At 36.3% G+C, this 15467-nt stretch overlaps 1 protein-coding gene across 4 annotated transcripts in view; it reads right to left on the reverse strand.

The window, feature by feature from the left end:
• Positions 1-15467, reverse strand: part of LOC136316702 (vascular endothelial growth factor receptor kdr-like) — a 277304-nt gene that overhangs the window by 87304 nt on the left and 174533 nt on the right. For 2 of the 4 annotated variants that reach the window (XM_066248756.1, XM_066248754.1), the window contains exons 13-21: positions 13148-13441; positions 12497-12643; positions 12186-12311; positions 10475-10584; positions 5815-5950; positions 4681-4785; positions 3523-3636; positions 2228-2316; positions 864-1071 (exon numbers count right to left, since the gene is read on the reverse strand). In XM_066248756.1, coding sequence (XP_066104853.1) covers positions 864-1071; positions 2228-2316; positions 3523-3636; positions 4681-4785; positions 5815-5950; positions 10475-10584; positions 12186-12311; positions 12497-12643; positions 13148-13441 — 1329 coding nt within the window. Of the gene's footprint in view, positions 1-863; positions 1072-2227; positions 2317-3522; positions 3640-4680; positions 4786-5814; positions 5951-10474; positions 10585-12185; positions 12312-12496; positions 12644-13147; positions 13442-15467 lie in introns of all 4 variants that reach the window. The other 2 variants (XM_066248755.1, XM_066248753.1) reach the window with 1 other exon arrangement.

Genomic DNA, 15467 nt, shown 5'->3' on the forward strand with positions numbered 1-15467 from the left:
AATTTTATTTTAAAATATTAAATTGATCAATAAGTGTACATGGGTTTCAGGTAAACATTTCTATAGCATTTGAACTGTTGATTATATTATATACCCATCACCCAAAGTCAAATCATTTTCCGTGACCTTATATCCGTCCCTCTTTACACCTTTCCCCCACTCACTCTCCCACATCCCCCTTCCCCTGGTAAACAAAATGCCCCTCGATAGAAGATTGGATACAGAAAATGTGGTACATTTACACAATGGAATACTACTCAGCTATAAGAAATGATGACATAGTGCCTTTTACAACAACATGGATGGATCTTGAGAACGTTATACTGAGTGAAATAAGTAATTCAGAAAAAGCTAAGACCTGTATGACTTCACACATAGGTGGGATATAAAACTGAGACTCATGAACATAGATAAAAGTGAAATAGCCATTTTTCAATACTTTACATATCTGTTAAAATTTAGACTATTAGGCAGTATCTGTTAAGTATATTTTATATCCCTACACTGAGTGTCAGTTTTCTCCTCCAAGTGGGTATAAGCATCCCTATTTATTTCACAAGAAAGTTATAAAGCTCAAGGAAAGAATTTATTGAAAATTCTCTGGAAATTTTCAAGATCTAGACCAATGTGGGAGATTGTCATTGTAAACTACTTTTGTTTGCTAATGGAAGTGCAAGCTGAGCTTAGAAACAAATGTCCTCCAAGCGCCGTATCAACAGTTACAGAAGACACGATGTTTTCTGGATCACCTCCCTCATCTCTTGTCTAATGTTGCTCAGCAGTAACCTCACTTCCCTGACCCAATCCCAAATCCTCAAATATCTAGTAGCCTTGAGTGTTGGCCAGAAAAGGACCCCACATACCTAGTCGGCGGGTTATTGTAGCCTCCAAAAGGTGGCGATTACTTTCTTCCTCCTCATCAGATTCACTATAGCTCTTGTCTTCAATGAAACCAGAGCTGGTGGAACTTCCTGTGCTAGTCATGCTCTCCAGACGGTGCTTAATCAGCTGGGTGGGCTTGCAGTCAGAATCGTAAAAGGTCTTCACCTTTTTATCCATATTGAGGAGGACCTGAGAGTTTAAATAGATCCTCAGAGCCAGAAGAGACAAATTATTAATTCCATCTTATCCCATGTTTCTACTGGGGAATCTGAAGCCTAAATAGGTATAAGGGAATTGCCTAGACAGTCTGTGAGAAGGCTGAGTATTGACTAATAGTGTAGCACTGTGCTCCTTACACATAATGTTAGTTGACTAATTCCCGGTGGGAGGAAACATCCTAGATCTGACTGTTGAAGGGTTTCCTTGCCCCACAAGTCAGCAGGCCTTCACAGGGCCAGGCTATATGGTAGCATGTAGTACCCCAAAAGGTTTCTGAGCTCTATGTTTAGAAATTGAGTGCATGACATAAAAAGAAGACACCCTCTGTTTTTAATTACCATTACACCCTTTAGATTGACTAAAACTAGGGTAGCAGAACTTGGGGTTTCAGACAAGAAATTCCCAGCTAGGTTCAGAATACCAAGTCAGATGACATCCTTGGTTTTGAAGGCTCTTTTCTGAATTCATAAAAGAAATATTTTTTTTCTAAATAAATTAGTAACTGATACAGTGTTTTGCAGTATTTTGAGAAATAGAGACAGCTGACCTTTCCTTGGAGAGATAAGGACAGTGGCAGTATGTCCACCTACAGAGAGTAGGAAAGTGAAAAGAGGGGAACATTGACACCTTGCTGACATATGCCCATGATGATTCATTTCCTCAAGGCTGGAAAGTACCCAATTGATAGGGCCTTGGAATCATATACTTGAAACCTATATAATCTTATTAAGCAATGTCACCCCAATAAATTTAATTTTGAAAAAAATCCCTTTTCCCAGAGCTTCAGGTGATGTCAGAGAGCTCAATTTGATGGATACAGAAGAATAAAAGCATGATGAAAATTGAGCTAGCTAACTATTCTGGATCTTATCATGTAAACTGAGGGTAATACTAACCAAGAACATAATTTCAGGCAATGCTAAGAGATTGCTGAGTTTTATATTTAAGAGAAACTTTAGAGGTCATTCAGTTCAAGGCTCTATTGGATATATAAATGCATACCCTCCCTCCCTTGATCAGTAGTTTTTTAGACTCTTCTTTTCCACTCTTTTCTCTCTTTTTATCATTAGAAACTTTTCAGATAGTATTTGAAAATAGAGTGTGGGGTTCAGTTGGGTAAACTTACTTTGGAAGCAATAAAATCTCCTCTCTTTCCTCTCAAAAAGTTGGCTAGATTTCCATACTTGCAGAACTCTACGATGACCATCAAAGGACCTGCCAGAAGTAATGCCCACAGTCATCTTCTATAAAGGATGGTGAAGGGTAGCTGATTCTGGAACTAGCTTTGCTCTGATAACCTGTTAACCAAAGATCTAAAATCTCACACAGGATTTCTCTAGCTAAGAACCAGTTGACTAACTACTTGTGCTGAATACAATGATGATTTATCCCAGAAACAGGTGGCTGGCTGAGAGTTAGGTGAGAAAAGATGTAGCAGAAGAAGGAAAATAAGGCCAATAAGCCATAATACACCTTTACTGTGGTGTTTCCTGGATAGCTAACATGAAGGCTATAGAAATAAGTATAACAGCGAACCTGACCACATGCAGCTAACAGTGCAATGGCAAAGGCAAAGGAGTACCCAGCTAGTTGATTATTTCATTCATTTACTAATTGGGGTACTGTCTCTATCCTTCACACTGTTTCCTTACCTCCACCGCCACTCTTGCTAAAATGAATCTCTCAACTGCCAACGAGTTACTCCACAGTTTAAGAGTCTACAGATTTTCCATAGCCCATACTTTTTCTGTGCTTCCCCACACCACAAATTATATGTGGCTGGAAGGCCTCTTATTTATTTGTACACCACACTTCTACTACATCCTTCATGCCCTTGTTTAGTGCCTCATATAAAATCAGAAGAAGCTCAGAAAATGTTGCTTAAAATCAAGCTACATGAAAGATAAAACTTTTCAGTAGCACTGTATTAGAGGAATAACTAAAGGGCTTTTGGTGTACTTGAGATAATCACTTCAAATCTTTGAATAGACAGGGTTGTAGAATTGCTTATTGACTAAGTGGGGGGAAACCCCTCCTTAGCTTATGGTGCTAATTTAAGAAGATGAAAGCTTAGATGTGTAACCAGAAGTGAGTTACAGGGTCTCCTTCCATGAATATATTGGCATTACTCCTTAGCACCCTAATGTTTTCTCTTCAACTAATGTGTCCAAGATTCCATAGGATATCCAAGCTGACAAGAAGTTTAGATTTACATCCAATCTCTTTATATATTGTACAGTATTTTCTAGAACAGTGGTCAGACAACATGGGCTCTAGAGGTTCTGTGCACTGCAAAGAATTTCTACATTAGAAGAACCCTGCATACACTACATCTAGGCCTGTATAAATTAGGGCCTAGTTTGCCTTGGAGTGTTCTGACACCTAGGGAACAGTTCTGGCCAAGTCTGGAAGATTCCTTACCTCCAGGTTTGGTGCAAGCACCCAGCAAGTTAACCACATTGAGGTGGTGACCAATGTGAATGAGGATCTTCAATTCTGACATCAAAGCCTTAAACTCACTGGAAGTTGCACAATCTGCTTGAAATAAACACAGCAAGCACAAAATAATTGTTTCTTATGGGAAAGGTTGCAGGAGCATAGGAAATCCAGTTTAATGCTAAAGAAATTTTGCAGAAGTGTCTGTAACACAATAATTAGTTTTTGTGCTTTCCAAACAATATTATAAATGAACGAATAATATCTTTACATGCACTAGCTTGCCTGGATGCTGAGACTTATGTACTAACAGCCTTAACTACTTTTCTATTTTTTAATTTTTAAAAAGATGTTCTTTGGTAACTAATTATTTTCTTTTCTTCTTTTTTAGATTTAAAAAAATTCATTTTAGAGAGGGGCAAAAGGTGGAGGGTAAAGAAGAGAAAGCTTCAAATTCCACATGTGCCTTAACCAAGCAAGCCCAAGGTTTTGAACCAGTGATCCCAGCATTCCAGGTTGACACTTTATCCACTGAGCCACCACAGGTCCGGCTGATTCTTTTCTGATAAACTTTTGCTGCATTACTATCCTGGAAGAGGTAATTGGTGAACTAGTCAAGTCTGATTTCAGTATTTATCTGTGTGAAGTTAGGGACATGAATTGAATGATATTGAGATGTTTAAAAATACACAATTTCATATATTCATGATTGGAACCACACTACAGGTTTAGGTAGCCTGACCAGTGCAGAATCTATTGGAATTCTATCCAAGCATATTCTATACCATCCATTTCTACTGATGCAATGGAAGACCGTGTAAGAATTTTCTGGTGACCAAATAGCATTGCTGACTCATATCACCCTTACCAACAACTAAAAACCTTGAGTCTCTACTTTTGTATTTATGTGGTTGAACACAATAGAAGAACAGATAGGCTGAGACACAAGGTTCCATGATGATTGGTTCATGTCAATGGCTGAGTTTTCCATGGAAAACATTGGTCAAATGAGGATGGAAGTTAGTTGGGAGTTACCTCTCTCCACTACTTTAACTTTATATATTTTACTGTTTAGTTTTCCACTTGATTCCAAACATCCTTGCAGATGTTTCCCAATGGCCTCCAAAGAAATATAAATGTTACCTTTCAGCATTTTCACTGCCACTGTTTTGCAAGTTGAAGCTCTGTCGATGCCAAATGCACAAGCCTCTACCACTTTACCAAAGGCACCATGACCAAGAATTTTGCCTGAAGAAGTAAGAAGTGAAAATGAACAGTAGAAACTGAAAGGCTCAAGAGCAAAGTGAAAAATTGGTTCCTTTAATGGTCATCTTAACTGCTGAGTCAGAATTCTCTGGGAAGCTTTTGTAGACCACCCCATGTGAAGCAGCTATGTTGTTACTCTTCAATGTACCTTATTATCCTTCATAACACTATGACTAAATACATTATGCTGGAATATTTATAATAAATTCTTCTAATAGAATATAAGCTCCACAAAGTCTGTCTTGCTCATTGTTATTTAATTACCTAGAAAGATGCTTAAATGGTAGGTGATCAATAAATATGTGTGGAATAAGTGAATAAAGAAATACCTCAGGTCAGCCAAAGAGAGAAAAAATCGTGTGGTTTGGAGTAGATTTGTGGTGGTCTATAAACCCACACCAGTTCTTCAGGTGAAGGTGTTAACGCACACCTGTTAATAATGGTTTTACTTAAGATTTCTAGGCATATAACTCACTAGGAAGCACATTACTGGATATAACTTTTGTGAGCATTTGTTATATTTTCTATATTGAAAGGACTCTGCCTCCCCAGTTAAGTTCTTTCAAAGAGATTTTGTTGTATACCAATAGCTACTATTTTTGAGGTGTTTTAAAACTTGTAACATATATATTCTCAAATGCTACCTCACTACATCCTTACAGTTGGAACAGAATATAAATAGGGCAGCTACAATTACTAATGTTCTCCTTTTATAAATGGATAAAAATGGGGGCTCAGAAAAGTTAAATGACGTGCCTTGCCTAAAGTCACTCAGTTTGAACATCTGAAACCTTCTAGTCTTATGCTATGTATGCAATGCCACTTTGTTCTCCTAATTTTTGGCTTCTGTTCTTCCCATTGCCATCTTCAAAACACATCCCCCTTTATTTAGTTTTAACTGCATCCTGGATTTCAAGTCATTGCTTTTTTTCTTGGGTATTTTATTCAGTGATTTTGTAATTCTTTGCTGAAAGAAATATGCAAGGGTGATATAACAGAGATTCTTCTCACCTAACTGTAAGCGGTCCCTAGGAAATTCCCATTTAGTGTCATCATATGGAAGCCTGTCACACTGTTGATCAAGAGGCATCTCTTCAGGATCCATGATGATGGAAAGGTAGCCAGTTTTGGTTTCTGACACACTGGGCTGCAGAAAGAAAAAGTAAAAGCATATTACAGCATTTTCTTAATCTTTTGAAGATGCATTAAGCTTCTAGAGTTTCCAATTTAACATTATAAGTTGGTTCATAAAGCCAAATAGACATCAAGAGCTTCAATATAATAAAGAGCCCTCTATGAATTAAAGTTAAAATAAAAAAAGCAAACTAGAAAAACAGTTACATTAACACAAATTAATACCCATATTATAAAGAAGTATAAAAATAAATAATAAAAAAGAAACAAGTGTCTCAAATGGCAGAGTAGCCAACTCTGGGGTATGTTCCCCACTAAAATCAACTAATGAGGGGGCAAAAAGGGTCAGCATTATCTTTTAAATAGCCTTGAACCCAGGAAAAACCTACAAAAAATGGGGGAAAGATTCGGGTAAGTGGGAACCATCTGCTTTGTGACAATAGAGTTCAATGACATTTAAAATTGCCTGCTTTGCATCCTTTACACTCCATATTGAGAGCAGACCTAAAGATGGTAATAGCACTTTTAGTGCATGTTGCTAGTACCAGAGGGAACAAACAGTATGAAACTTGTTCTAAAAATATTGTAGTTGTAGGTCTCAATATGCCTGGCAAATCCCTCAAAGACCAGTGCAAAAGCTACCTTTGATTTTATCAAAATAAACAGGAAAAGGTTTGCTTCCCAGGCAGCTTTATCCCAAAGAATTTATAGGCAAAAGTATTGGCCATAAGAGCCAGTGACAAGGCACAACATCTAGGACACTAGAAAAAAATCAATTACAAAATAAAGGAAAACCTGAGAAACAAAAAAGATGTAATATAGAGAAACAAATAGTAACTGGCAGAAGTAAGTGCTTTGATGTCAGTAATTATATTAACTTTAAATGGATCAAACCTTTTAGTGATAAATGTAAAATGGCTCTAGCAAGAAGCCCTCACCCAAGGGATTTTGGGAATATTCACTAGAGGGCCCAACCAACCTAACTTGTGAGCACTTCCAATGCCCCACGTGTTCAACTCACACCTCTTCTCACACTTTAGCCATTTCCTTATGCATGTTCCCAAATACAGTGACAAGAGCAAGGTCCAGTAGACAGGAAGTGTGTGCAGAAAATAAGCTAAGACCTGTGGTCAAGTGAGAAACCACAAACTTGAGCTGAAGTGCTGCCTTCAGGAAAACAAAAGATGTTTCCAGCAGCCAGACTTGTAAATTATAAGATCAAGGGAAAAAAATACAAGCTTAGGAATTCTATGATAAGAGAAGAAAGAAGCATGAGAAAAGTTAATTTTTATAAGATCAGTGAAGCTCCAGATATAAGCAGGACCATAGAAAAATGTCTTCTAACTGAAAGCAATGAGTAAAGATTGCAGGAGTTGAATGTTACTTCAAATGTAAAGTCAATACAAAACTCCAAGGATCATAAAAGTTAAGGAAACATGACATCATCGAAAATCTTAATAATCTTCTAGTAAACAATGTCAACAACCGAGAATTCCGTGATTGTGCCAGTAAAGAATTTAAATTAGCTGTTTTGAGATAACTCAATGAGGTACAAAAAAACACAAAAGAGAGTTCAACATCAGGAAACGAATGCATGAACAAAACAAATAATTTAATGAAGAGATCAAAATAATTAAAAAGAACCAATCATAATAAGAGAAATTCTGGATCTGAGGTATTCAATGAATAAAATGAAAAGTGCAATAGGAAGTATCATCATCAGAATATACAAAAAGAAAGACATAATTAATGGTGTAAAAGATAGAACCTTTGAAATAATCCATCCCTCAGAGAAAAACAACAACAACAAGAAAAAGAGTAAAAAAGAGCAGATAACTCTTTTGCAGACTGACATGAACTTTCTGGCAGGCCAACACCGATCCACAGACTGGCAGTTGAAAAACACTGATCTGAGGGATCAGCAAGCAAACAAATATCAGAATTATTGCAATTCCAGAAGAAGCAAGGGAAAAGGAGCAGAAAGTTTATTTTAAAAATGAATAGCTGAGACTGTCCCAAACTTGAAGAAAGATTTAAACATTTGAGTTCAAGGAAAAACAAACAAATGGGATGGACATCAAACTAAAACATTTTTGTACAGCAAAGGCAGCCATCAATAAAATGAAAAGACATGGCCTATCAGTATATGAGTAGATAAAAAAAAAGCTGTGTTATATCTACACAAGGAATTTTTAATAAAACTCTGCATTCAGTTATACTGGATTATGACAGAAAATGTATTTTTCATTGATGGTCTTTGCATAAAAATATGTTTGAAAACACTGTTCTAGTTCAATCACCTCACTTTACAGATGGAGAAAGAAATTATCAGAGGCTTAAAAAAACTTGCTGAAAGTCACACATTAAGTCAGCAACAGAGAAAAAAATATGTGCGTGCTGGGATTATGACTTTGACTCCAGCATTGACCAGGGCCTCAACCCCTACTGAACTTGGCCCACAACAAACATCTACTTAACTTGTGATTAAGGGAATCAGAGAAGAGTAAGTGACTCTACTTCAAACTGCAGTGTGGAGACCAAATGGGAAATCATGGACTCGAGCCACATTTCCTACAATCAGGGTGAACATCATCCATCTAGACTCTCCCTGAGATTTAAATGAACAACTTGAGTCTAAGACATGGCCTTTTATTTCCAACCTCTATCTCCATTCTATATTCATCTTTTCATCAGGATTTTGACAAAAGAAAAGCAGAGAGACGTTCTTGTGAAGGGAGAAGAGTTGTTATTTTTACCTCTATTAATAAAGAAGAAAATTCAAAAGATATGTGAAATAAAAGATCCCAGACTAAAGCTAATATCTGGGAGAACTTTAATAAGATTCAGGAAGTTTTGTCAATCTCTTCTCACATACCTGCATTAATTTTTGTTCATCTTATTTATTTTTTTCTGATAACATTAAAACCCTTTAAATAAAAGGTCTTGTTCTTGTGTTCAATGTTAGCAAGAAAAGGGAAACCAGTAAGATTAGCCAACTCTGTAGTTAGCCTTGAGAGAATTATATAAAATAGGGTAAGATAGGTACATCCCTTGAGAAAAGAAATCTGAATCCCTGCAATCTAAAGAAAGAAAAGGATGAGTGACAGCAGGCTAGCTTGCGGCTAAGATATATCCCTAGTGGCTTAACTACCGGAAATCTTGGAGCTCTACCACAGCTGTCCATTAGCTTGACCTGGAAGAGCTCTTGACACAGTTTGTAAGTAAGGTCTAACCTTGTGTTTCTGCCAGTTACCTGTGTACTCTGCTTTTCTTTTGTCAAAATCCTGATGAAAGGATGTATATAGAATGGAGATAGAGGTTGGAAATAAAAGGCCATGTACTCAGCAAAAGGAGATTTTGCCTAAATTGACATTTTAATTTTTCTCTTAATAGTTTAGCTTTTACAAAATGAAGTTCACAACATGTAAACAATATGAATAAATAGCCTTGGAAACAAAACAAATAAAAGCCAATTTATCACTTAATAGAGCTTTAGCTCTAGCAATTATATGTCAATCCACATTCTATGAAAATATAGCACATTAGTAGATATAAAATTTATATAGTTATATAGTTATAAGTATGAATATTAAACTCCAAACTAGCTGGGGAGTTTGTATTTTAGGGGATACATTACAATCCCCTAAAAATGATTCTTGGCAGTAGCAGGTGTGCTAACTTAAAATTGGAAATGGGCCCAATAGATTAACAAGTTGTGCTGCATATATACAAAGGACTATTACTCAGACATAAAAAAAGTGAAATCTTATCATTTGCAACAGCATGGATAAACTTAGAGGCTATTATGTCAAGTGAAATAAGTCAGACAGAGAAAGAAAAGTATCATATGATTTCACTTATATGTGGAATCTAAAGAACAAAATAAATGAACAAATTTTAAACAGACTCATAGACACAGAAAGCAGACTGATGGTTGCCAGAGGAAAGGGATGTCAGGAAACTGGGTGAAAGAAGTAAAGAGATTAAGAAGTACAAATGGGTAGTCACAAAATAATCACAGGGATGTAAAGTACAGCATAGGGAACACAGTCAATAATATTACGATAACTATGTATGGCATCAGGTAGGTATTGGACATATTAGGGCAATCACTTTGTAAAGTATAGGATTGTATACCTACTATGCTATACACCTGAAACTAATATAAAATAATATTAAATGTAAACTGTAATTAAAAATAAAAATTTAAATATTGGATATGGGATCTGATTGAATAGATGTGTTCTTCCATCATTTCCCAATGTTTTAGGAAGCATGAAATAAAAAACCCATTACATTTTTAGTCCCCAATCTCAATCTCTCTCTCTCTCTCTCTCACACACACACACACACACACACACACACACACATGCACACACACACTGCTTGCACACAGTTTCTCTCCATTGTTTAAATAAAGAGTTCCATCTACCAAGAGTCTGATCTGAGACAAAAAGTATGCCAGGTTCAGTCTTAAAACCATACAAACTGCACATGAGCCAGCCACAAACCCCAAATGTACTTTTTTCTCCCCTACCTTTTGGAGTTTGCGAATGACCAGGGTTAGAAGAAGCCAGAAAAGGGTAGCTGCAAGGCCAGTGCAAACAAGAATGATGACTTCAATATTAGATTTGTCTTCTTCAGAGCCTATAAAAATATCGAGAACAGAATTTATTAAAATAAAAATGAATTATTTTATGGCAGTGACTGAGAGGAAAAAAGAAAAGAACTATCTTTTACAAGGCACATTTCATTTTTAAAGGGCAAGTCACCAATTGCCAAATTGTATATGTGCATGTGTGAAATTTTTATACATCATGGGCATTGCCTTCCAAGACTTGGAGAAAAATATCCCTTGTAATTGTATTAGATGACTAAAAAAAATGATCTGAACATATATATAATGCTCAGGCAGAAAGTCAAGATGAGACATTTAAAGTTATGCTCTGCTTAATTAGCTGGCTTTCAAGGACAAAGCCAAAATAGGTATGAGGTATGGAATCAGATTGCCTAAATTCAAATCCTGGCTCTAGCACTTACCAGCTGCATGACCTTGGGCAAGTTACTAACCTCTTTGGGCCTCAGTTTCCCCATATAATACTGAGAATAATAAATATTTATTACATATGGTTATCTAGCCAGTAGTCCCCAACCTTTTTTGGGCCACATCCCAGTTTAATGCCAGAAAATATTTTCACGGACCAGCCTTTAGGGTGGGACGGATAAGTGTATCACATAACCGAGACAAGCGTCAAGAGTGAGTCTTAGATGGATGTAACAGAAGGAATCTGGTCATTTTAAAAAAATAAAACATCATTCAGACTTAAATATAAATAAAACGGAAATAATGTAAGTTATTTATTCTTTCTCTGTGGACCAGTACCAAGTGGCCCACGGACCAGTACCGGTCCGCGGCCTGGGGGTTAGGGACCACTGATCTAGACTATTAAATGATATAAGAAGTAGAGATAGCACAGTATATAGCATATTACTTATTTTAACTATCTTATTATTATCAGTTTTCTGTTTCCCATACTTTAGACTCTATGGATGATCTCAGACCACTAGGAGGCCAGATTGTTAAACCAGCTCATGTGATTTTCCTTATATGCCCTAGAAGAGTATAGCTGAATGTGTAAAAGGCTTTAGGGATGCCGAGATGGTTATTTCAATCCATCGCGTTTCTTTGAACAGATACAGCTTTGCCCTTAACAGTTAAATACTCTTCATAATAACTTTAGGGCATTGGAGTTAAAATACCTTGCCGTAACCTTCAGTGTCTTACTTTGTTTGGGCTTCATATTTACAATGAAAAGTGATCAAACGTCTAACTTTATATTTCCAAATGTTATCCAGTATTTTACAACCAACCCAAGGGGGTAATCTCCTTTGACATTATATATTTTCTAAAGCATTGCCATATCTTGACCTTCATTTGTATCACCTCTAAAAGATAGAGTATTGCTGGTGTTATTTTCATTTCAGAAAAGAGAAATCTGAGACACAGAAAGGCTAAATGACTTTTGCAAGTTCCCCTCAAGTTAACAAGTATGGGATTATGAATTCAGGTTTTCCAAATCATACTATTCCATATACCTTCCCACTGAAAGTAGATATTTTAAGTGCACACCCATGCTTGACTTCTGTATTGTTCTTCTACATTGTATTCCCATCACCAAATGCATTTTCTTTATTATTATTTTTAGATCCATCACTATTATCATTGTAGCTATTAATTTCCAACTTACCTTCCACAGTGATAAGAGCTGCTGTGCTGACTTCCCCCAACTCGTTGGTTGCTTTGCACAGATATAAACCCTCATCTTCTTTTTTGGCTCGCTCAATAATAAGGTGGTTGTTCTCAAAGAAGATTCCTGTATCAACAATGCCTCCCATTATTATGTGATTTGTTTGTGCTGACATCCAACCTTAAAATATGTGAAGCGCCCGACTAATTAAATCAATCTTGAAACAGTTTTAAAGTCATGTAATTTCTAAAGAAATGCACCAACTCAGACCCTCTTGATTAGAGATAATTACATAAGATCTTCAGACTCACCTGAAGCAGGGATGACAGGAACTCCATTTTTCAACCAGCGGATATTAGGCCATGGTGTTCCACTCACTTTGCAATCCAGCAAAATCTTGCCACTGCTATTGACCTCAATATTGGTAAGATTCTCAATAATGAATGGAGCAACTCTTTCTGTAGAGACCAGGATAAAAGAAGAAAATATTTTGAGGTGGGGTGACATAAATATTACATTTAATATCTGTCTCAGCCCTCATGTTTAATCAGACATTTAGATGGTTAAGTGTTACCATTTTTAGGATGGAAAGGGACTCAAATATACTGTGTAGATAAAGTATGTGCTGGTTTGCATTTTGTATTCTTCAAGTTACTCCTTAATCCTCACACTTAGTAAGGTCATTTTTAGCTATTTCAAGCAATAAAAGTGGCTGTGGAAAAGTTTTAGTATTAGAAGGACCAAAAAGTTTCATTCCCAATTTGTTCTATCATCTGTTTGACAGAGTATACACTTATTAGCTCTCCCTTCCTTGAAACGTCTCCAAGAGGCTCCAGGAAACAAAAGATTGAGTGGGCTACTCTATAAGTAGTACAGAAGCAAAACCCCTATTCTGGTTCCACAACCCACCCAGCAGTTGTCTCAAATGCTAAGAAGTCATGCATAAATCCCTTCAATTCTACCTCTAATTAAGAGCTGAGTATCGTGTTGCATCATTTTGGTGATGTTCCTCGGGGTCCAAGCCTTGCACGTGTACTGTCCTTTATCCTTTTGAGTCACATTCTTAATCACCAGCGTCAATGAAATGGAGTAGTTATTTTTTAAGCCTTCTGTGTATATAACAGGAATCTTCTCTCCAAGTGGGTTGAACCAAGCAAGCTCAGTATAGATATATTTAGCTGCCTTGCATTTGAGACGAGCATCATAGCCCTCAATCATTGAGACCAAGGGTTCTGCCTCTATGAAGCCAGCCACATCTGTGAGGGTGAATAAATGTCACTGTGAATATAACTAGGCCATAGAAACAGTCATATAACAGCATGCTTTGTCCTTTTTCCTGAAAGTCAAGTTGTTGAAACAAAACATACTCCAGCAAGGATTAGTGTCTAGTAGCAAAGGCCCAACTTCCTTAAGTTTTCAGTGTCATCTGAGTTTCATTCTAAATGCCAACAAAGGCAGATGTCACTTTTAGCTGAAAACAGTTCTGAATTAGTCCCCAAGTAGGTATGGACAGAGCTTTGAAAATATTTTCATATAAGTCACCTATTATGAAGAAGGTAGGCAATTAAGTTTCTCGACTGATATGATGTGATTAGGCAAAATGATTCCCCACTCCAACATTATCACCAGATTATTAGAATCTGAGAGTTTGCCATTATAGATGAATAACATGCTTATTGTCCAACTTACAAACCTTCACAGCAAATTTCATGTCAATCTTTAAAAGAAAACTAAGACAAATAATATCACCAAATTCATTTCGGAGATGAAGAAAGAACACAGACCCAATAAATGACAGAAACAAAACTGGTACACCAGGTCTACTGATTTGGGTTTGCATTTTTGTCATTTTATAGTGACCTTCTATAGTTAAGTTCTCAGTTGAGAATGAACACTACACATGTTTGTTGGTGGATTAAAACATACTGTCTACAGGAAAATCGCACTTAAACGCAAATTCTCCTAGATAAAAAGGTAGCACAACTGCTGTAAGCCAAATTGTAACACTGAATAGTTTACCACAGATGTGACTTGAAAATAAAATAGACAACTTTGTCAAAATAAAACTTTGGATACCTAGACTGACCTGAATGATGGCATGCTGAAATACTTTTAATCCTTTTTGCAAACAAAATTATTATAAATTATAAAGAAAGAATTGACTACCATACCAATGTTCTCACCCCCAAGAGATATATCAATTTTCATATCTGAACATTACATACACAAACATACACCACTTTGCACAAATTTTATTTTAAATAAAAATGGTTACAAAAAATCTGGGGAGATTAGCTGTTGAATAAAAACAACCAGTGGTACTGATCCAGGCCTAGAGGTGTTAGTCCATTGGTTTTGTATGTGGGGTGTATGTTGGGGGTCAGAAATAATAGGAGGCATTTCTGAAGTCAAAGCTTTGAAATAAGAATGAAATGATTAAAACATTCTATTTGTCATAGCATTGTATTATCATTTATTGTGGCTGTGGCCTACTTGCTTCCAGCACCCCAAAGCTTGCTCAATGTTTTCTCTATCAATATTTATCTCAATAAAGTCTACTTGTTTTTAATATATTAATTTATATTAAGGCTCACAAAATCTTTTTTATAAAATAAATATTTTCTTAATGTCCTTTTATTCATTTATTTTTTTTAGAGAGAGAGAGAGAGAGAAAGGGAAGAAGTGGGAAGCATCAACTCACAGTAGTTGCTTCACATCTGTGCCTTGATAGGGCAAGCCCAAGGTTTTGAACTGGCAACCTCAGAATTCCAGGTCGATGCTTTATCCACTAACACCACCACGGGTCAGGCAATTTCTTAATGTCTTTTATATAATATCTCTTGTATCACTATAGGTTCACCATTTTTTTAAATATATTTTGGAGGGTGGGAGAGGTAGAAAAGTGTAAAGGAGGGATAAATGGTGATGGAAAGAGACTAGTCTATGGGTGGTAAACACACTATACTATATACAGATGTTGTATTATAGAATTGTATACTTTAACCTATTTAATTAACCCATGTAACCCCAATAAATTTGATAAGGTCTACCTCTTGATTAAGCACAGTAGTTATGTTCTTGATTGAAGAATATGGCAAGCTAAACAGATGAGTTGTCAGCTTTCAAATTCTGGGCCCCTATTATATAATTTACTCAGTGGTGAGCCCTCATATCCCTAAACACTAACATCAAGTTGTTGATGCAGAAGGCCCATATTCAGGCATGTGTAAGTGATTGCTTATTTTAGAATAATTGCACCCCCTCACTTTATTTATTTATTTA

Source organism: Saccopteryx bilineata, chromosome X (assembly GCF_036850765.1).
Source record: "Saccopteryx bilineata isolate mSacBil1 chromosome X, mSacBil1_pri_phased_curated, whole genome shotgun sequence".
In the NCBI taxonomy this organism is placed as follows: Eukaryota; Metazoa; Chordata; class Mammalia; order Chiroptera; family Emballonuridae; genus Saccopteryx; species Saccopteryx bilineata.